At 37.6% G+C, this 22,746-nt stretch overlaps 1 protein-coding gene across 2 annotated transcripts in view; it reads right to left on the bottom strand.

Annotated features, from left to right (window-relative positions):
* The window catches only part of GRID2 (glutamate ionotropic receptor delta type subunit 2), a gene marked incomplete at both ends in the record, with an annotated part of 691,297 nt that overhangs the window by 93,715 nt on the left and 574,836 nt on the right, over nt 1–22,746 (bottom strand). For both annotated transcript variants that reach the window (XM_079534493.1, XM_079534494.1), the window contains one exon: nt 3,952–4,090. In XM_079534493.1, coding sequence (XP_079390619.1) covers nt 3,952–4,090 — 139 coding nt within the window. The remainder of the gene's footprint in view (nt 1–3,951; nt 4,091–22,746) is intronic.

The following is a 22,746-nucleotide window of genomic DNA, read 5'->3' as shown; positions in this document are numbered from 1 at the left end:
AAAAATGAAAGGTCATTTCCACAGAGGGTTAACTAAATTCCTTTTTATATGATTACATCTTATTGAAGTCAGAGGCTTGGGCATGAAAATTTCTTTGTAGACCTGGGTTATAGTTTGTTTTAGGCTGGCTGTTACTAGAGTTGACTACTTCACAGCACTCTCTGCAAGGAACTTGTCATTAAATTTTAGTTTGTTTTTTATTTTTTCATTGCTTAGGTGCAAGTGCTCATTTGCTGATAAAGTGTGCGTTTTTCTTCTTTCTTTTCCTATTACATTCAGGATTAATTCATAGGTGACCCTAGAAAAAAGGACACAGGAAGCCAAGAGGTTTTTGATTGTTGGCAGTGACATCTGTGTCAGAAACTAAAAACATCACTTGCTAGGCAGTTTAGAGATCTGGGTGAACCATGCAGAAGGAGAGGTTAAGGAACATTGTTTTTCTGAGCAAGGAAATGCCTACTTCAATTACAGCATTCTTGTCTAACACCCTTTGCTGAAAATATGTAGGCCGTCACATGGAGCCATTTGAGCCTTGGAGACATCTTAGCTTAGTAAATTGTGGTTCAGGAAAGTTGTTGTGAGAATTACTAGGCAAAGCAAGCATGACCGAAGGCAAGCTTTACGGCCACGCTTCTACTATTTAGAGGTGGAGGTCTCACTTATCAAACAGAATGTACAACCTGAGTCTTCGAGAACGCAACATGAACTTCCTATTTTACAGAAGATACAGACTCTTCCCTGTACCACGTGCAATCATACATCTTAATCAAACTTCCTCATCTTCAGCAGTGGGCTAGATTTAAACCTAAACCTGAACCTAATCCCATCCTTTCTTACAACAAATCCTTTGGCTTCTCTGAGCCCCAATTTCTCTTCACAGTTTCAATGCCTTTGGGATAGTGGTGACAGCTTACCTTACCAAAGGAAGCAGTACAGTATGAGCGCAGCCAGTGGACTCTTGAGTTGCATCACAATTGAATGACAAAAACACTATAATGGAAAATAGTGGCTTGGTGATGAAATTCACAGCATCTTCATCTAGAAGAAATAGCCTGAGTCCTCCAAACTTATTTGGCACTTACTGAGAAACTACTCTTGATTATCATTCACTCATGTTACATTTCAGACAGTGATCTAAAGATCTAAGAAATATCAAAGTTACACTTTTCTTCACTGCCACAATGCTTTGGCATTTGAAATACCAAACAATGGCTATCTTGATTTAAATAAGGTCTGAAACGTGGATCATGTGTGAATAAAAGATGCACTAGGAAGTTCTTCATTACTTGCATCCCTATACTCCCAATCCTTACCACTGGTATTATCATTAATGTTGCTAATGGTATTGAGAGTCAACATTTATTTGGAAATCACAATTTACAAACTGTAACAAATTTAGCTCAAATTTATCAGTGAAACAGATAACAATTCCTCCAGTCACAAATGAAGTTACACAGCAAAGAGCTACTTTGATATCCTCTGGGGAAAGGGTCCTTCCTGGTGCATTGCCTAATAACATTATGTGTGCTTTTCTTAAAATAAGTTTCTGGATACTCTTTAGGCTCTGACTAGGAGAAGTGGCCCCATCACAATAACAGCCAAAAGAGGAAAGAGTTCCATACAAAAGCTGGCTACGTATCCAAAAGCTGAAATGCAGTAACTGCTGAAATATTTCATGGAAATGAAGCGTGCTGTGGGCTGTTCAAGTCCTCCTTTCCTTCATAAAAGATATCACAAGGACAACATGCTGTCATACCTGGTGCTAGCTAGAAATCTGAAATGAAAACCCATTAACTACTTGCTACATCTGCACAAACCCACTGACTTCAATCTCTTTCATTTGTTTGATTTTTTTTTTCAGAAGCCGACTGAATAGCATGTACTATGAGCAGAATCTGGTTTATTTTCTTTGGATGCTTAAGCTCATTCCCATTCTGGCCCTCTAAGTTCCCCAAGGTACAATTTGATCTGTTTAAAAAAAAAATAGAGCATCAGCCTTTTTCTCTGTTGCTTATTCATGTTTCTCACTTTGCAGTAATTCAGCATGGTAAACAAACATCTTCTCTGTTATGTGTCGGTTTGAGTTCCAATTTCGGCAGTTTTGTAAACTAAAGTTTTACACTCCCATCATAGTTAGGATAACTTCATTCCCTAATGGATACTTAACACATCTAATTACTCTATTTCTAAGCTACAAGCACTTTGATAAATGTTTCTGTTCTTTCGCTTCAGAAGCTTTCCAGCTGCAACATTTTCTACTGAATAAAACATTATCAGTGACTTTGCCCGTAAATAACACAGCACAAACACCAACGTAGTCACAACTGTATATAATCATCTCAGAATTCCACTGGGGGTTTTTCTAGTGACATCATAATAAACTAAATAATAAATAAACTAAAAAGCTGAAGATATATTAAATTATAGTTTGGATATATTTAATATATATTACATACGATGAAAAACCTCAGATAATTCTCACAGCAATTTAAGCATTATTTTTTTAGACTACTTCAAAACCATAGGAGAAATAGCTTCAAAGCAGGATGCAGAAGATTACATATTCATAAGGAAAATCTGAATGACAGAATGCATCTTCATTTATTTTGCTTGCACAAAAACTCACGTTGCCGCCCAATCTACATCAGTGTCTCACAATGTATCGGGAGCATTTCTAAGAGACTGGGAACAGCTGAAGGTTAGGTATCAAGAACTTAAGTGATGAGACAAAGAGGGTAAGAGGTTGGTTCAACGACAGGAGTGAGGAAACTGAGTTTCCCTTAAGATCAGTGTTGAGATGGAGTATTAATCTGTTATCTTCCTGGAAAAAGAAATACAGCCGGAAGTGCCTCTTTACTAAAGCCACACTGTACTTTCACAAAGAAGGATTCATGGGAAAGGCTAAGTTTGTCACTCTTGCATATCTGGGTATGCATAGCCTCAAGATTAGCGTTCAAGAATAGTGTTCTATTGAAAAATGATCAGCTGGTCCTTGGACAGCTTGGCTTACTGGTGTTTCTCTGTATTTAATAGTCTCTGATTTGACCCAGGAGGAAGGATTTAGGTGGGTGATGGGACTTACAGCAACTTAGCACACTGTGTGCTGAGGGAGAGAAACTGGAGCACAAAAAGGGAAAGAAGAGAGCAGGACCCCTAGAAAGATTTCTGTGGTGTGGAGAGATGAAATGACTGGAGGAAAAAAGGATGGAAGAATACCACAAAAAGATGAAGATAGTTGTGTTTGGGAGGGATGAAGAAAAAGAATCAAAAGACAGGGTAAAAAAAGAGAACAACTTGTTTGATTTGTACTGAGAGCACTCTGGAGTGGAAGTTGTGAAGACAACCAGTCAGTGATTTTTTTTTTTTTTTTTTTTTTCCCCTATTACCACATTATTTGCCTTTGCAAAAAGGTGAATCAGCTTTGAGCTCCCCATACTTGGAAGAAGCTCTGGGTCCCTCTTGATCAAAGAGTTAGAGTACCATTACTGTACACAGCATTTGAACAGAAAGCATAGTCTAAAAGCACATACCAGTAATTTGTATTTTTCCACTTCAGATACTCATACTCTAGTCATCTCAAACTCAGTTACTTCTTTCAAAACATGGTATGTGTACATACATATGCATGTCTATGTGCCACTGAAAAGTATGTGCCAGAAGTCAGCAATTCTGATTTTAAAGTGTCTCCAGAGGGGAAGTACTATGGAATACTCGAAGGCTTTGTTATACTGTTTCATTAGCTTCCAAACTATTACTGAGGAGAGGGTTAACATTTTTCCCCTTTCTCACATTTAACTAGAACATTCATACCCTTCCATGTGTACATATATATATATATATATATATATATATATATATATATATATATATATATATATATATATATATATATATATATATATATATATATATATTTATGCATCCTTCTTTTCCCTCAGTTTATCAACTTACTGGATAGAGTTCTCAATGCGCGTGATGGTGAGGAAAGCAGCTAGGTTTGCTGTGTAGGAGGAAATGACAATCAAAGCAAAAAGCCACCAAGCCCCCATCATCAGTCGTGTTGCCAGGGTTGTATAAGGGACTTCTCCTCCTGTGGGAAAGAAGGAAAAGCGAGAGTTGTAATTTGGCAGAAGGAAATCCAGATCTTCATTACTCAAGCTGTGTGCAGGAGACCTTGGGTCAGCAGGGTGCTTGCTTTCATAAAATTAGCAAAATCTTTGAGTCGTGCTTTCTACGCACTGAAAGTAGTAAAGGAAAATCACAGTCAGCTATCATTATCATATTTAATCTGCTTTGCTACTGCATCTTTAATTGCAATTCATCTGCCTATCCTATTCAGCAATGGAAGTCTCAACTTCAAGATCTCAGAACAAAGAGAAGAATAAATTCTTAAAATGTTCTTTCCTTAGACAGCTTATACACAGGCCTTAATTGAGTTTTTCTTGTGTTCTGTGGAATATAAAATTAAACCTAACCCATCAAAACACAATTATTTTTCACAGTTCTGTAGGCAAACAGATGCTCATAAGATCCATACATATGTGTACCACTTGCTTCAAGACCACCAGGACTTGAAAAAAGATCACGTGCTGAAAAAGAGCGCAAAACTACTTTGTGTTCCCACAGTTGCTTTTCTACAGAATTTAAACAGCATGCAAACAACACATTCACAGCAGTTAAATCTACCAGTGCTTTGGTGGCTCACAAGATCTGAGATGCTCACTACAGCCCGTGCGGACAGAGCCCTTTTTAGCAAACCATGAAAAACTTTATATGTTATGCAAATAGCTGCTCCCAAAATATAAAATCTTTAGAGCACTCTTTTAGTTAAAAATGTGCAACACAGATTTTTAGATTTAAAGAAAATGAATTTTTAAAGATATCCATTTTGTCTGTAGTATAAGTAGCTGTACCAAAACAAGTGCCTAGGTGGGACAGGTGAATGCACCAAACATCCCCAGTAAACTGCTGAAGAAATTCACCCTCTCCCTCTCCCTCCCTCTCCATACTCATCACTTTAAAAGGTATTCATTATGTTCAGGGAGTTTTCCCAGATGCAAAAATCTTATGACTTGACTGTGTAACAGAATGCATATGCAATGCAGCTTGTTATAGGTTCAATCACCCACAAGTGTTTTGTACTTGATACTTCTGTAAAAACTTCCTTTTTTCCCCCCCCACTAAGTAAATTTATTGTAATTTTTTTCCTCATTACTCTTATCCTAAATAGAAGCAATTTTCAGTTGTGAACACAAATTACTAAGATATTTACTCATTTCTAGAATATGACACACCACCTTGGGGACTCTGCATCACCAAACAAATGTGAAGCTTTTTTTCTACCTCAGTAATGTGAAGTTCTGCCACAAGCTAAACAGTAACTGATTTCATTTAGTTATATTTACAGTATATAAATATTCAAATCTTTGCCTTTTAAGAACTCCAGCTTTGAAAGAAAAAAAATCTATTATCCCTCTGCAGTCAGAAATAAATTTTCTTCTATCTCCCAGATGCCATGTAATTATCTTAAACAAGAATCTCCCAATCAGGTCAGGAGCTATTGCTTTAATATAAAGACTTTCAAAGATGAACATAAGCTTCAACACCTAAAGATTTGTTTGTTTGTTTGTTTGTCTCCTGCATAAGTCTTAAGCGATTTTTAATAGAAAGTCTCCACTCCACAACACTTGTTTTCTGAGATATCTTTGGAATATTTCATTTAAAAATGTTTTTCAATCAAATGAAAAGATGTTTTACCAATTCATTGGAACAGACTGTTTGTCCTTTCAACTTTCAGGTGCTAATCCCTGCAGATAATCTTTGTTTTAAGTTGAAATGGGTAGAATGAGAGGAGAAACCAGTGATCTCCGGGGCATCCTTGCATTTTCATTTTATAGCTTAATGAGTAGTTCTCATATTTTTTATTGATGTGTCAGAAAAGAGAGGACTACTGAAAGTCACACACCTACCTCCTGGGCACAGCTCAAGTTTCCAACTGATGATGCTGTTCAGCCAGCAATTGTAAAATGTATAACAGATCCCTCAGTAATAGAGTTTGCTTTTGTTCATACAGTCTAGTTTTATGCACGGGGAATGGTCCCCATCATTCACTGTTACCTTTTCTTTATTAATATCATTGTTAGCAATGAACTTAAAGTGACAGTCAGTGTTGCCTTCCCAGGTTGTTTAGTTCAACCTAATGTGCACTTATACCTTGTGTATGAGCAGTCAATAACTGAAAGTTGAAGACAAAGCTTGAATGTGACTACAGGAAGCACAGAAAAATAATTCAACGCTCAAAAAAATCTTTGCACTGATACTTCTTAAACCATTTCTAAAGCAGGTCTCATGCTGTAGCTGCATGGGAAAATGATCTCAAATCATTATAGTTAGCCTCCTCTAACTTTCCCAGTGAAAAACAAAACAAAACAAAACAAAACTTAATAGAATCATAGAATTGTTTGTGTTTGAAGATCCTTCGAAGGTCACCTAGTCTAACTTCCTGGCAATGTCAGGTTGCTTAGAGCCTGGTCCAGCCTGGCTTTGAGTGTCTCTAAGGCTGGGACATCCACCACATCTCTAGGCAGCCTATTCCAGTGCTTCATTACTCTTATGATAAAAATATTCTTCCTAATATTCAACGTAAATCTCCCTCTAAATGTGAAACCATTTCCCCTTGTCCTATCACCATAGGCCTTGCTAAAGAGTTGGTCTCCTTTCTTATAGCTATTTGTTAAGTTCTGAAAAGCTGCTCTCGGGTCTCCCTAGAGCCTCCTCTTCCCCAGGATGAACAGCCCAAGTGCTCTCAGCCTGTGGTGTTCCATCCCTTAGGTCACTTTTGTGGCCTTCCTCTGGATGCATGTGCTCCAACAGGCCCACAGCTCTCCTGTTCTGAGGATAGCCTATCTGGATGTAGCACTCCAGGTGAGGTGTCATCAGTGTAGAGTAGGATAACTTCCCTTGACCTTGTGGTCATGTTTCTCTTGATGCAGCCCAGGATACATTCGACTGTTTGAGCTGTGAGGACATTGCTGGCTCTTGCCCATCTTGCTATCCACCAATACCCCTAAGTCCCTGTGAGCAGGGCCGTACTCTGTCCTAACATCCCCCAGCTTCTATTGGTATTAGAGAGTTGTGATGACCCAGGTGCAAGACCGTGCACTTGTATTTTTTTGAACCTCATAAAATTTACCTGTGCCCACTGCTCAAGCCTGTCTAAGTTCCTCTAAATGGCATCTCATCCCTTACGTATGTCAACCACACTACACAGCTTGGTGTCATCTGCAAATTTGCTGAGGGTGCACTCAATCCCTCTGTCAGTGTCATTGATGAAGACATTAAAGAGCATGACTCGCCATCAAAATAACTAGCTATAGCTATTGCTTTACTGTTACAGTATAATTTATTTGACATCTAGTAGGAGAGCAAATGCCATACAGTCTTGCTCTATTGTGTTGCTTGCTACAAGATTTATCGTACTATGACAGCTCACCTTAAGAAACATCTTCATCCCAGTTTGGTTTCTAGATAAAATTCTCTATAGCTTTTTTTTCCTAGCATAAATTTACATGTTTCTTCATGCTGAAGAGCACCAAGTCAGTCAGGAGAGTAGCAACAGCTGGTTTTCCATTAATGTTACTGTGAAAAAGAGTTACAGATCCTACAGTTGCCGTTCTTGACTGTAAAGTACCATGTATGCACACCACCTAGGGCTCTGCTTTGTGAAAATATTCCCAGTATCTAGTATAGATTTCGTGTATATGTATAATCATGGATCACAGCCTATACTTATTAGGAGTGGCTACACACGTGTCAGATACACACATACAGAGTGCAAGGGAGGAGGCACCAAGAAGAGCATCCAATCTTTCCACTGCTGTCTTTTATACTATGCCAGCAAAGCTTCAAAACCCAAAATGGCAAAGGGGTCTAGCTGCTGTCATGCAATTATGTTGGTGATGAGCGTAAAACCTGTCCTACTGTACCTCATACCCATAGCAAAATTCATCCACAGTGTTAACTGCACCAAAAAGACTACTATTGTAGTATTCTGAGTAACTCCTAAAACTACTGAGTTCCTTTCATGACAAATTGAAATTAAAAACAATACTCAGCAATCCTGATACTTGGTATAGCTAAGGGATAGGTCTCAAACACAGATGCTGTATTCTTCTTTAGAGTTGTCCCTTTCAATACCCCTGCAGTACACAGAAGGGCTTAATGGAACACAAAAAGCCACTACCTGTAGATTACGTGTTGAGGCTACAGTTTCCAGTATAATTCACTTGACACTTTTGTTGTACACTGAGAATAATTTCAAAACCTAAAATCGCCTTTAAAATTTACAGACTGCATGTGCAGAAATAAAAATATTTTCTAAAGTAAACTAAGCTACCAAAAAGCAATCTCATTCGAAGCTTTCCAAAACTGATTTACCTTAGAAGTGACAGTGAAAGCAATTACTTTTAGTCCTTCCACTCTCATCTAATGCAGTTCTCCTTCATTAACCCTAAACTAACTTAATGCTGGCCTACTTCAGACAATAGGCTTATACTAGAACTTAGGAATTTTTGTTTATTTTCATTTCCTTCCAGGAGTTTCAAACTAGCTATCAGCAGGCAAGAAAAATAATGCATTGCCTAAACAACACAAACAATGTAACATAATGTCAGACCTAAAAGAATAGACAAAAAGGCACAAGGTGACAAAATGTACGTACACAATTCTGTACAGATTTCTAATTCCTTTTAAATCATTCTTCCCCAATAAAGTTTAAATTAAAAACTGTAATACAGGATTATAGATGGATTTAATAAAGTAGTTATTTATTACAATTATTTTTACTATGACTAAAGCAAATAATTTGGAAGCCTAGCACTCATAACGCTGAGAAAACATGCAACTGGTCTGTAGTTAAATAAGTGTGCCTGTTTCAACTACAGCCCTAGCTTGAGTAGCTCTACATGATCTGCCATGGTTGTTAACCATTTATCTTTTGTCAGTCATTCTCCCTTAGGTTTGAACGATTTCAACTTTTTAAAGGTACTTTTAAAAACAGTGAGATGCACACACAGAAAATCAATAAAACATCATTACTTTACATCCTGAATTTGAAAGGTCTGTTAGATGACACATCTGAAGGCAGTTGAGAGCCATACTGGCAGCCTACCCACAGATACTCCATGTGTGAAGAGAGACTTCAGTAAAAAGGGTTAGGAAGAACACTAGAAGAACCGTATCTCCTGCAGTGTCTTTTTGTGAAAGGTGTGATAGAAATTGCAGAGACTAGATTCTTCCATAAACAAAATTCATCACCAATACCCACCATCAAAAGCTCTCATTTTTCTAACATATCTCAGTTGCCAATGACTATGTCAAATTTCCATCATTTAAGCAAATATAGTCTCTGCTAGAGGTCAGTAGTGCTCTGAATTTCTGTGTGTGGACTCTTAGCCAGATTTGTTTCAATTTCAGGAACTGTGAAAAAGATGATAATTGAGACTGTTTTGCTGAGAAACTCTAATACTACTGAACTAGAAAGCAGGGATTTTAATTGTGCTTAAAACAGAGAGGTGAAGAAATAATAGGGCAGGTTATTTGGGGACAGATTTTGGCTCTGCTTTTACTTGCAAAAATCCTGCCCACACTGGGTGAATTATCAGCCTTCAGAAAAAAGCACAAAGGACCGGGAATTGGCTGCAGCTTAGCCTTTAGCTTGTTAGAACAGTCACATCAATTACGCTGTGCATCTGCAATTTCCATTTGCACAAATATAAAGTGTGGAGTTCTGCTGCAAACAGTTCAGATCAATGTATATCTCAGGCTTACTTCATGAAAGGGGCATTTCACAGAGAGTAGGTGTAAGGGAATAGTTTTTATTAACAAAGATACAGGCATTTTGTATTTTTTTGCTGTTTTTGTGACATGAAACAAAACTTAAAAGATTGTCTAAGCTCTGTTATACTTTAAAAAGCTCTGCAAAGCACAGCTCTTCAAAGGCATCATCTTTCAAGGCATTAGCTATCCCTATTGTTCTGTTGGACACTTTCTTGATAATGTAAAATCTTGCCTGTCTTCAATTGAAAATGTTCAATTCAATTGGGACAAAAAAGTAATAAACTCCTTGCAGTCAATGAAGCCTGTATCCATTTCTACCAGCCATGAAAAAAATGCAGCTTGGTGGTTGTTTAAAAAATCCCTCATCACAAATTTTTTCTTCCTGTCTTTTCATTCTTCACCCATACTTTCCTATTCTTCCTTGAATTGTGCAGTGCATTCATTTCCATGAGATATAAGCTGGCATGTCATAACCTGAGTTCGTAATTTTACATTGTGTGCCGAAGGTAATATCCATTGACCACAGCAGACATTATATATATTCTTCAATCGGAGAATACAACTCCTTGAATCGGTAATGCCTTCCAAGCAAGCTTGTAAATCAGTAGCTGCAATCTCTAGCCTTGCAAATATTAGCAGATTGCATGGCATTGCAAGCAGGGAAAGGAATAAGCATGAGGCAGCATGGTGGCCAGATTTTACAGCCTAGACAGCTTCAAGAGCCAGCTCTTGCTTTTTTATTCACCACATAACTTTTTACTTCTTTCCTAATGCCATGTTTTCACCAGATGATGTTTTATTATTGTTATTGTTTTAATGAAAAGACATACCAGATATTTTGTTTCATACCTGAAACAAACCCTCAGACTTTACTCCCTAAACAGAAAGCACTGGGCCTCAGTTGGAAACAGTAGGGTTTGTAGGGTGATAGCCTTTTTAATGAAATAAGCAAACAAGATAACTCCACTACTAACACAACAACAAAAATTCAAAACTCTACAGTGATTATAGAAGCCTCTATCAAATACAAAAGACATGGGGATTTTCACTGTTAAGATATCCTCTGTTACAATTGGATAGATTAATGCAGTGGAAAGGTGATACAGGAGTGTAACAGCAAAGGAACCAATGCAGATAGTATACAGATGGCATAACAAAGAAAAAACAAAGGTGCTCACCCATCTCTAAAGAACAAGGTTCACAGGAAAGACTCCACAAGAGAGAGACCTTCAACCAGAGAACCTTTCCCACTGGCAGCCAGTCCTTAAACAGGGTTTAGGAGAGGTGGAGCCTGGCTTCACCAGTTCCAGTCACACAGGTGAACTGCCTTCACCTGCAATCCCAGGGCTGACCCAGTTCTTTCCCCAGGTGTTCAATCAGTAGTTGAGGCATGACTCAACAGTTACCATACATCCTCGTATATAAATTTTCTAGAAATAAATGTGAAACTCATTTCAATATTTAAAACACATGAAACATTAAAATAATTTTGACATCAGTAGAATAGCTGGTATTTACTCCAGTTTAGCACTAAAATAATTTAGTGGAGCCATTACACATTTCATAACAATCTTCAAATTAGAAATAGAGACTTTTTTGATATCTGTGCATTCATCTTCCCAGTATACAAGCTAATAGAGTCATTTTCATATGCCTACTTGAACAGCATTACAATTTGCTGAACACAAGTCTTTTATATATCACCAAACACCACTTAAGGGGCAAGGATATCCTACCCTTCTCAATACCAAAAGTCTCCTTGAGTGTCTTCTGTTATCAGATTCCAGCAATAATTTCTCTCTTGAATGTCTGCTCTGTGTGTGGATATGGTGTAGCTCCCAGCAACACATTTTTTCCATATGCCACAGACATACTTGGGCTTTTTCTTTCCCCCTCCTTCTCTCGACAACTTTGAGGATAAGGAAAGTTTTAGGCATACATATACACACATATACATGTATGTAAAGCAATACATTGCCTTTTATAGTGCTATATTTTGGAATTGTGAAGTTTGTCTGTATTTTTGAAGACTTTCACACTGTTTTATCTATATATTAAGATGGGAGAGACTTGAGTTGAAGGTTCTGTGTTTTTTTTTTTTGTTTGTTTTTTCTCTAAAACTTGCCCAACCTTCTGGGACTCAAATCAGCAAAAAGTGGTACAGAGGTATACCTTTGCCAGATGTTTAAAAACATCTGGGAGTCCAGATTTACTGATTTAAAAATGCTGGTGTTAGTACCTGCCATTTAACATCTTTCCGAGTTGCTCTAAACACGGAACGCTCTAAACATGGAACATTTAAATATCATCTCATACAAATCCAACACTCGCTTTTCTCAAAATACACAATAAAAATGTTCATTGTCTCTTTTGTATAACTACTTTGAACAGCATTGATTTCACCTCATAATGTACCATCGACAATAAGGTTTCTTTAGCTCCTAAGAGAACTTTAAAATCCTACTTCCTATTCTTCTCAGTTGTGTACACTTACTCCCTGAAATTTGTAGTTTTGTTGCAACCAATATACCTTTTTTTCCCCCCATCTCTTATTTAGGTGCATTCACGATATTTCAGCATGGGCAGAGCAAGACTTAAAACATAAATCATTTAGATCGAATTTTTCTATTTTATCTCACATTTTCCCTTATACATTACAGATACGCAGTAGAGGAGACAATTATCTGTGTTCCTGTCATTAGCATGTTTTCCCACAAGAAATCAATTCCTTTCAAGTTCTGAAATCCTCCAAAATACCCAATTCAATTTGGATATAGCACCTTCTTCCTATGCTTCTTCCCTTTTTGCCCACCTTGTCCATCTATCTTTCAGTACATGTTCGCACTCCAACCACATGAATCTTCCTGTCAGATTTGAGGATCATCATAAAGAACAAATTTATATTTATGAGTTAAATGTACAGTTCTTGTTTACCACTCAGAATTCTGGTGCTGGTCTATAGGCAATGAAGTAATCTGTTCGCTTTGTCATTTGGTGCCCAGATCATTTTTTTTTTTTTTTTTCCCTTAATGTCTTAATTCTGAACTAAACAGTCACTTATCCTCTTCCATTTATTATTGTTAGTGTAACGATCCCCTGACTAATCTCATTACAGTCACTCCCTGGAAGATTGTTTCCTTTCAGCTGGGTGGAAAGCACTGCCCTCGCTGCCCTCCCAGAAGGGAAGCAATGATCCACAAAAGAAAGATCTCATTTATTCCTCCCCCTTATATGACAGGGAGAACATCTGAGACAACCATTCTTCTCCTCTGGGCTTATTTCAAATCCTTCCAACTCATCGGTAATTTGAAAAGTGGCTTGAGAAGCTGCACCTTATACATACATACATACATACAAACTCTTGCCAACAACTCCGGAAGCCTGCTCACCTTGTGGTATATGCATGACTCTGTATAGGTAGGTCTAAGCTCCCACTGCCCTCATACAAAGGAGGCTGGGCATGAACCAGCTCCAGTCAGAATGTTATCACCTACTTGTCACGCTAGGTTACTGCTGGCCAGTAATAATTTCTAAATTATATTTTGTATCTTTGCTGAAGATGGCAGTTCATCCTACTGTCCACTTTCTGTATAAGAATGATCTGTCTATAGTGTATGAATGTTGGGCTTTGCACAGTATTTTTCTGCATGTGTGTCTGTACAGAGCTTAAGCTTCAGCTTGCACTATACATTTTTATTTTTATTTTCTAATTTTTGTTTTGATCAGAAGGATCTACAAAAATATTTTTTCCCAGGGAAAATTTCTGTGCTGGGTACATAAAACTGAATTTTTTTTGTTATATTCAGGTTCTGGTACTCTCTTCGTAAAGTGGAAGACTGCCTATATGTTGTGGTTATAGTCAATTGCTCTTTACCTCTGCCCCTGATGTTTACATAGTCTCAGTACTTCTCTCTATTGTAAAAGAATCTCTGACCAAGACTTTTCTCCTTTCCCTAATGAGGAATGGTGATGTTTATTATATTCTTGAAAAGGAACTCAATTTCTCCACTGTCTTTAGAAGCTTTTCTTTTCCATCCAAACTATATTTCCCTCACTATCACGGCTAGGAAATTCATGTAGAAAAAGCCCTTTTGATCTCTGGTAAGAATAAGAACTCTACTTGCTATACCTATAGCTATCAGTTTTGTATCCCTGATCAAATCATTGTGTTTAGACTTCTGTGAGAAAGAAACTTGCCCTGTGAAAATCCTCGATTTGCTACTACTGTGCATCTATTCAGATGTGCCTTTGGCATTTGACTTACATATTAAGGCTCATTGCTCAGCTCTGTTTCCTCATTAATAGGAAAAGATTATCCATGCTGAGATTTCAAATGCTGGGGCTAACCAAGCATCAGTGGCACAGCCGCTCATCAAGTCACAGCCTGATGTAACTCTCTGATAGATATGTTCAGAAAGCTTTGACATAAAAAGAGAAACATTCAAAGATTGTCCAAATGACTACTCACAAACTAATTCATTTGAAACACAGGATTCTCAGCTATGTTCTTTGATACTCTTCTACCTGAAGCTAGAAAATGTTCTGCTACCCAGGAAAAGACTGATGTTAACCACGGCAAAGCATTTCAGCTCACCATATTGTTGCCTTACCACAGGGGGAATGAAATACAAAGTAGTTAGGAATTCGAGTCTCTTTTGCTTTTGTTGTCAAGTTATTTACCTGTCTTCAAATATCAGACTTGCCCAGCTTGCTGTCCCTACTGCAGGGCTTCACTCTAGTGACAGAGGGATAATAGTTTGGCCACCCATCTCCCTTGCAAAAGCGCCAAGATGCATCAACAACTGTCATAGTCATCCTTAATTAAAAGTTTCCTTGAAAAATCAATCTGCACAAGTCTATCAGACACAGCTATTTACTACATGCCTCCAATCGCATTTGTTTTCCCTCTTTTGCTTTCTAGATCTTTATTTCTGCACTGTAGTTGTTAATGGCAGTATATAGCTGAGAAATAATTTGTGACAATAGCGCAACTAAGGACAAATGAAGGAGGGTAACCAGGTACAACATCCCTTTAGATAAATGGGAGCTGTACCTATATCTGTCAGCTTTAGCAGAGTCCTAATCATCAGTTACTGAACATAGCCTCCCTACAGCACTCACCATTTAGAGAAGGAATGGGTAAAAGTCACTTTTAAATCACTCCTAGGGTGTGACCTGAGCCTGCATGATTCGACTTCAAATATAGACAGAAACGTGCTCTGTCCTCTTCTACTTCTAACACTGCTGCTTCTGCATAGCTGAAACAAAAGTCCTGCTCATCCCAAATGCAATGATCAGATATGCAGTGAAGAAAGTAGAAAATGACAATTGAGAAATTCTTTCATAGGAGAAGCTATAGGAAATCAATATCACAATTCAGTGCATTTTGTTTAAGGCTACATTAAACAGAAATTCAAGTTTCTGATTAAAAGTGAGAACAGTACAACAATGAACATTTTCACTTTTTCGAGTCAGGAATATTCAGATAAAGCCCAACTATTTAAATATATACTGAAAGTATTAAAAAAAAGGTCTAGTAACTGCATTCTAGAAGAAAGGGATCTACTGTGATAATGGAAAATGTAACCTCTTTTCTGCTGAGCTGAGATTCCAATTTTCCGCATCACTAGCAATGATAATGTTACACAAACAGTACTCAATCATTAAATTAATTCCCATTAAATCAATGTCCTTAAAGGCCAAACAGTCTTTTAATAATTACCTAATTAAAATGATCTTAGCATAACATATTAGTTATACTATATTTATAATTCCCTTTCTGACAATAAATCATTCCCATCCACCCATCTTGCTGAAACTGTGAGAATCAGGCAAAAGTTGGGAAGGGAAGCGCATCATCACGTAAGATATGGTTGTGGGCTAGCTTCTTCTGGTATCAGTGATGTTTTAGCCACATGCATCTGTCACATTTGCATTTCTGTTACGTTGTATTGAACTTCTAATTAGTTCCCCTTAAAGACTTCAGTATAGAGAAACAACAAAGTATTTTTGTTCAGATACTAGCAACTTCACAGTGATCAAATTCAATCTTCCTGCAGAATTTTCAGAATGAGATATTTTCCACTGCAAATCATAGTGCATCATAGATTTAAAAGTTTCTATTAATTTAATGGCAGTACATTGCAGTGACTTGTGCTATGTAATTACACAGAGACAGAGGACGGATAGACTATACATTGCTCCTACATGTGGTGAAATAATTATGTGACAAAGCAGGGGAAATGTATCATAAAAATATATTTCATTTTTCTATTTTGCTGTCATTACACAAGAAGAGGAATGACTGTGGCTTAAATTTGAAAATTGAGGTGTCTCCTAATATTTACTGCAGTTACTGGAAGCTCTTAGATGAAGCACTACTTACACTACATATATTCAGACGATGAAATACCATGCGAGGATTGATATTTGAATGTAAATCTTATGACTGCTGTTAAGTATGACCAAATTTGAACTGCAAAGCTTGCTGCATGTCTCTAAGGAATAGGTTGGCTGAAACCTCATGTATTAATGCTGCTGAAATACACAGTTTCATCAGAAAACTTAATAAGGCTTCAAATTTAATTTTGGGGTTACCAAATCTAGCACCATTGAATTATATCATCACAAATAAACGTGCAACAGGCCAAGCAACTTTATCAACAGTTGTTTACTCAGGAGGAGCTCTGACCAATCTTCTGTTGCCACTTACTCAACACACAACAATAATTTCACATTACTTAATCATGAAGAGAGAAACATACGGTAACCAAAGTTGACTGGAGCTCAGTGCACATGTATAAAACAATGCAAGGAGATTCTGGGGATCCTCTTTCGTAGGGCTGCAGTGTGTGCTTCTTAGATTGCAAATGATCACATGCCTCTGCAAAGTCACTATTTGCAGCCACTGTGAATGCATCAACATGACATATACTAGCTATTGCGTCAGAGAATAGTGGTACCTGATCTTAACAAACAACCTTACAGGTTGACCAACTTCTGATTGGATTTAAAGAGATGCTGAACACCAAGCCTTCTGTTGCTAATGTCTGAATACCAATGATCTAAAGACTCAAAGAACCACAATTAACATCTCCTGTACGTATTCATAAGTGGCTAAGAAGCAAAGTATCACACGCAGTCTACATAGCAGCAGCCTTTCCATAAACTGCTGACAATACTATCTGCAGTACCTCCCAGGATGGCAAAAGGGATTGTGCACAATGGACTGAAAACAGGCCATCTGCACATACAATCAACATCAAATTGAACAATGCCATTAATGAGGTATTAAAGTGCTGCTTTATCTAAGTGCCTGTCAGGGACGACATTATGAATATGAGGGAGACGGAGTCCCCTTCGGCTGAAACCAAACAACTACAAATGAAACAAAATATGACTCAGGGAGAGCATAAGGACAAATAATAGTTCCAGTAAAGCCTGCGTGCAGAGTAATTGCCACGTAACAGCCTGAACAAACAGTTGAGTACCAGGTGAGAATGCGCACCTAACCCAGGGAGCTCAGACACAAGCAACGCAACTGTGTGACTGCAAGGGGTGGAATCTTAAGTCCGCCTCTCCTCATTGTCCTTTAAAGGTTAGCAGCTGGAAGAGCAGCATCTCTCCCAATAGAGATCATGCTTCTCTTGAGCCATCACTGGTCATCAGAAGGGATGAGCTAACTACTCTTCTTTGTCATCTTCCATTGCTCCATAGCATTTTTATCCCAGTAGAAGGCACTGTCATTGCCTTTTTTTTTTTTACTGCACAGCTGCATGTTTATTTTTCATATTTTCTTTCTTTAAGTAAAAATACCAACCCTCTATGGAAAAGATAGGTACTGAAAGATATTTTTTGTTTGGGTTTTCAATGCTATATAAGCCTGCTGTTGCAAGATGTCTAAGCATCCATCATAACAGAGCGGTGTGTGGCTGACAGTGGTGTCAGATTTCTACACAGGCAAGGAGAATTGCATATGTTAGTTCAGTTTTTGTGCCACTGATTCTAGTTATCTTGAAATTTTCAAAGCGCTTCTCTGCACTGAAGTTCTAACCATACAAAATTTAACCACAACTAATATAGAAGGTCTAATTATGTTTCTAAATAAGACATTTTTGAAGTGTAGCCTAAAATTCCACCTTAAGCACATCCTGTAACATTGTTATCAAAGCAATCTCTAAAGGTCAAGTTGACATACAGTAATAATCCAGAACTTTACGGCAAACCAAGGAAAGAAAAAACCCTCATCCTTTTAAGTTTTGCTAAGAATAATGCTATAATGCCTTTTATTGATTAAAACCACTTATACAAATGCTCATGTTTGCAAGTTGAATAATATATATATTTTTTTCCAAATGATCTAATGTCTTGCTTGAGACCATGATTCACACAGCTGTGACAAACGATTTCAAGGATGTCTTCACCAGACAGCGAATGTTTTCTGCTTTGGGGACAGAGAAACACAAGAAGCTATTGTAAGAACGAAATATGTGCTTATACCTAAAAATGTGCTACTAGCAACTCTGTCTAGGCATGCACAACTAACATTCTCGCTTGACTGCACTTGATTGTAACAGCTTCTTTGCAGAAGATTTTCTTTCTTTCCCATTTACTGTTATCTGTCCCACTGTGGGGGAAGTAAACTCTTCAGTCAGAACTACACTTTATCTCAGTTTTTGTCTGGTAGATGAGGTATTGCACATTTTTTACCCAATACCATCTCTCGCTAACTGCAAAAGCACTGGAAAGATGATGTCCCATTTTGCAATCTCTCCTCCCCCGCTGAGGGTGGAATAATAAGAATGAGGCAGCAGCTGGCTCCCAATTGAGGGTGCTGCCATAGCAAAAACAATGTAGTTACATTCTGGAAAGATGACAAAATGAAAATTTGAAAGGTTCACCATATATAATTATTTGTTTCTTTTCAATATTAATTTTAAATACAAAATAGTAGTAAAATATTTAAGTATTAACATAATAAACACATTTTTAATAAAAATCAAATAATAAACTCATTTTTACATATTTTAGTAGTAGAAGAGAATTGAGGAAAAAGTTCTCAACATTTGAAGAAGGGAGACGCTTTCTCTAGGACCTACAAAAGCTTTCTGCTATTCTTGCTTTCACATGTTGCAGATGATTTTCCTGGCACATCCCCCCTAACTGGTGCTATGAAGAAGAGCCTTGTGGGCAGATAAAGCTGTGGCACAGCTGTTGCAGAGGAGGGACTCCCCATCGACCAGAAAAATAAATGGAAAACTACCACAAGTTCCCCTCTAAGCTCATGTTCATCTGGTGCATCAGATAATCCCCACTGAAAAAGTTTCATCAGTCTGTAGATAAAATTGCTCTCATCCAAGCGGAAGGGAGCATTTTTAATAAAGCCATAACTCATATCCTACTTCCTCCCTACCTTGAATGCCCTATGTTGCCAGCTGAAGTGCAAGCTTCTGGGCAGGAAAATTGATTATCAGGACAAGTAAGGCTTGCTTCTTCAGCGTCTAAACAACTTCGCATATGACAGCATAGGTTATGTTCCTCTTTAAGGCAAGAATGATTCAGTTCCTGGCTAAACTGTTTGTCATAAATACATAATATACACAGATGAAATCCAAAAAGTCAAAACGGATTACTTAATCTGGATCTAACTTACCCGTTCTTTATTAATATAGAGAATGTTATCACATTAGAAATAATTAAATAAATTATTCTGAGTGAATGCGATTCTGAAGGAATGGAAGATGAAGACATCCAATTCCAGTATTCCTTTTGACTCATTTGGTTTGATCAACATTCATACCCTAGTCACACAGACATTCATTTATCACAGCCTTGGAATCAGGCTTGGAACAAGTCGTGTGGGAAGGAGGGTGTTTTCTGGGCTTCCACAGAGCTGTTCGCTCTTTTGGGAAGTGCTTTGGACACAACACCTCTAAATATATCACTTCATGTACTCGGTGCTATTACTCAAGAAAGCAGATGCACGCAAGATATAGCTATCCATTATTTTAGACACCTCTGAGGTCTGCTTGAGTCTTAACTTCAATTTAAGGAAAAATCCAAGCATATCTCCTGGCAGTTTAATGCTAGCATTATTGCACTGCTGCAAACAAATGTCCATACTGCTGAACATTTTTCTTGATGTGTGGTTATTCCTTGGAATTACATTTCCAAAAACAGACAGTCAAACATGCCTCTGAAAATGGCATTACCATTCAGCCACAGACTATGTTTGCAAATGTATACTGTATATACGGCAATTTTTGGTATATTTTGTCAGTTTCATTGATTGCTTGTAGTTTCCGAACCATTTGACACATATAACAAAACTGCCAAAATACAGTTTTTTGATACTGTCAACGGAGCTGGGCAAAAACTGAGTCATGAAAAGGGAGTACAAGTACTACAAGGCTGCAGTACCTGTTTTAAAGAGATAGCTTCGTGAAAGTACATACACAAAGTAACACATATGCCTAGAGTTAGTATAATAAAATATGAATTTGGAAGTTTCACATTTTAAAGTAGAACAAGAATACTGCTGGAGTATGTGCTAGAAAAACATGGAAGGTGCTCTTTCCTGAAGAAGTTTGCCTCTCACTTCCCCAGCTTAGTACTCAGTTATTAAGTGCATTTTAGGCTCAGCCAATCTATTCTCTTTGTTACTGGAATATGTCAAGACCTGGCGTAAGTCTGAACAGCAATTATAACCAATATTAAAGAGACTGGCATTTAAGTTCTGCTTCCTATCAGGAGACATAAAGCATGTTTTTACAAAGGATGGTAGGTAACACCTCAATTTTGCAAGTGAGAAGTGAGGCACAAGACACTAAATGAAGCTTCTGTGGTTAGCCAGAAGCTCGGAAGCAGAGACTAAAATGGGCGTTAAGTGTTAGTCCTAAAGCTCATATGCTTGATCTTTCTTGAAAATAATGATTTTTCACCACTAAATATCACATATGAAGACATAATAGAAAGAGAGCACATTTTTTCAAAAGGTTTTTAGAGGTTTTCTCTGCATAGTAAATACAGAGGCTGGTGTACAGTTAATTAAGAGGAAATGTCACCAGGAATGTATGTTGTTACAGGCTAATGGTTTCCTGCTGATAGGGATGTGCCAAGAGTAAGATAAGTAAAACAGAGTAGTTTATTAAGCAACAGCAGCACATTTCAGGAGGTGTATATCATGCCTTGGGTGGTAATACAAGGAACAGGACTGAGAAACCCAAGCAGTTTTAAACATCCACAAACTGTAATAATGACATAGAAGGTCCAAGGCTTCATGTCCATCTTACTGCTTTTATGAAATATAATTTAAACAAAACAAACATTAAGATTTGCTCATTTACCAGGCATTATGAATGTAATTGACCATTACAGACACTGCTGATGACCAATCAAAATCCCCAGTCGTGATCAGAATTTTAAATTAATCCAAATGTAAGGGGACGAAGACGACCCTTCAGAGATGTTTTCCCAAAACCTTGCTAGCTTACGGGAGAACATTAATATCTCCGAACAGAAGAGTACTATTGGGAGTAGTACTTTAAGCACGTGTGGTCAAACCCTAGTTATAAAACATTAACGAATATTGGATTTGCTGGAATCATTGCAAAATCTCAAATGATTCAGCTCTTCAAAGATGTTTCCTCTTGCAGCAAAAAACAAAACCCAAACTACTCACAAAACAAACAAACAAACAGGACCTCTGCCTTTTCTCTTTCATACGCATGTTTTCATGTGAAACAGCTCTGCATCTTGAGCTGAATAACCTGAAATCCTTCCAGTTAAATTCAGAAATACCTCCTCTTAAAGAAAAAAAAAAAAAAAATGAAATGAACAATGCATGATAAGAGGTACAGGAGAAAGAAGGCTTTCTGTTGTGTGTTTAATGTTAAGACAAAACATTTTAATTTTCAGTACAAATTCATTATTTTGTCTATATTAGTGCAATTCTATTAAATTCAGTAAACTTGTCAGCGTATTCTGAAACCAAACCAGAGAGGCAGCTTTTGAAAAGAAGCCTTCCAGAACATTCCTGTGTAAATTCTTGCTATAAATCACAGCATTTCACTTGTCCAAAAACAATCTATTGTACAAATAGGGTTGGGTCTTAAATCCTTTATTTCTGTTTCCTAAAGCACTGGACTTCTTTGTTCCAGTAGTAGCAATAGTAGAGTGCTCTCTCTGGAATATTTCATAACAAGAACTCATAAAGAAATAAGAAGCAAATAGAAAACCTTCAGGAGATTAAAGTAGGTCCTCAGCAAGTATACATAAACATTCTAACATGAAGCATTTGATTCACTTGATCTCCATGAAGTTTTTAAAAAAGTCACTTGAAGTTAGTATTTAGTGAACTAAACTGCTTTTTGGGATCAGTTTTCTGATCTCTGGTCACACATTAGGTTTTCCACATTTGCATATTTGACTGCGAGCAAAATTTGAGGGAGTAGCCAGGACTGAAGAGAAAGACAAATGCAGTTATATAAAGTGTCAGAAAAACTAAGCAAAGTCTATATCATACTGGATTATGACACATTACTCAAACTGGATTATGTAGGAAATAACTGATGGGAGATAATCTCCACAGGTGTGTTTCAGTGTACAGTTATCAGCAGAAAAAACTGGCTTTGTCCACACAGACCTTTGTTTGTATCCATTTGTTCCCACTGACTCTTGCCCTGGGGTAGGGCACCGCTGAAAAGAGTCTGGCTTTATCCTCTCTGCACACTCCTTTTAGATATTTATAGACATTGAGGAGACCCATCTCCAAGCCTCCTCTTCTTCAAATTGAGCAGCCTCATCTCTTTCATCCTCTTCTCACAGGAGAGGCACCTTCTTAATCAGCATGCATAATAATAGAGGGCCAAAAGGAGCAGAGTCTGTGGGGAGGAGCAGGAGCAAAAGAGC

The sequence above is a fragment of the Tetrao urogallus genome (assembly GCF_951394365.1).
Source record: "Tetrao urogallus genome assembly, chromosome: 4".
NCBI classification, from domain to species: Eukaryota; Metazoa; Chordata; class Aves; order Galliformes; family Phasianidae; genus Tetrao; species Tetrao urogallus.
Note: the sequence above shows the minus strand (reverse complement) of the source record. Positions and strands in the feature narration are given on the sequence as shown.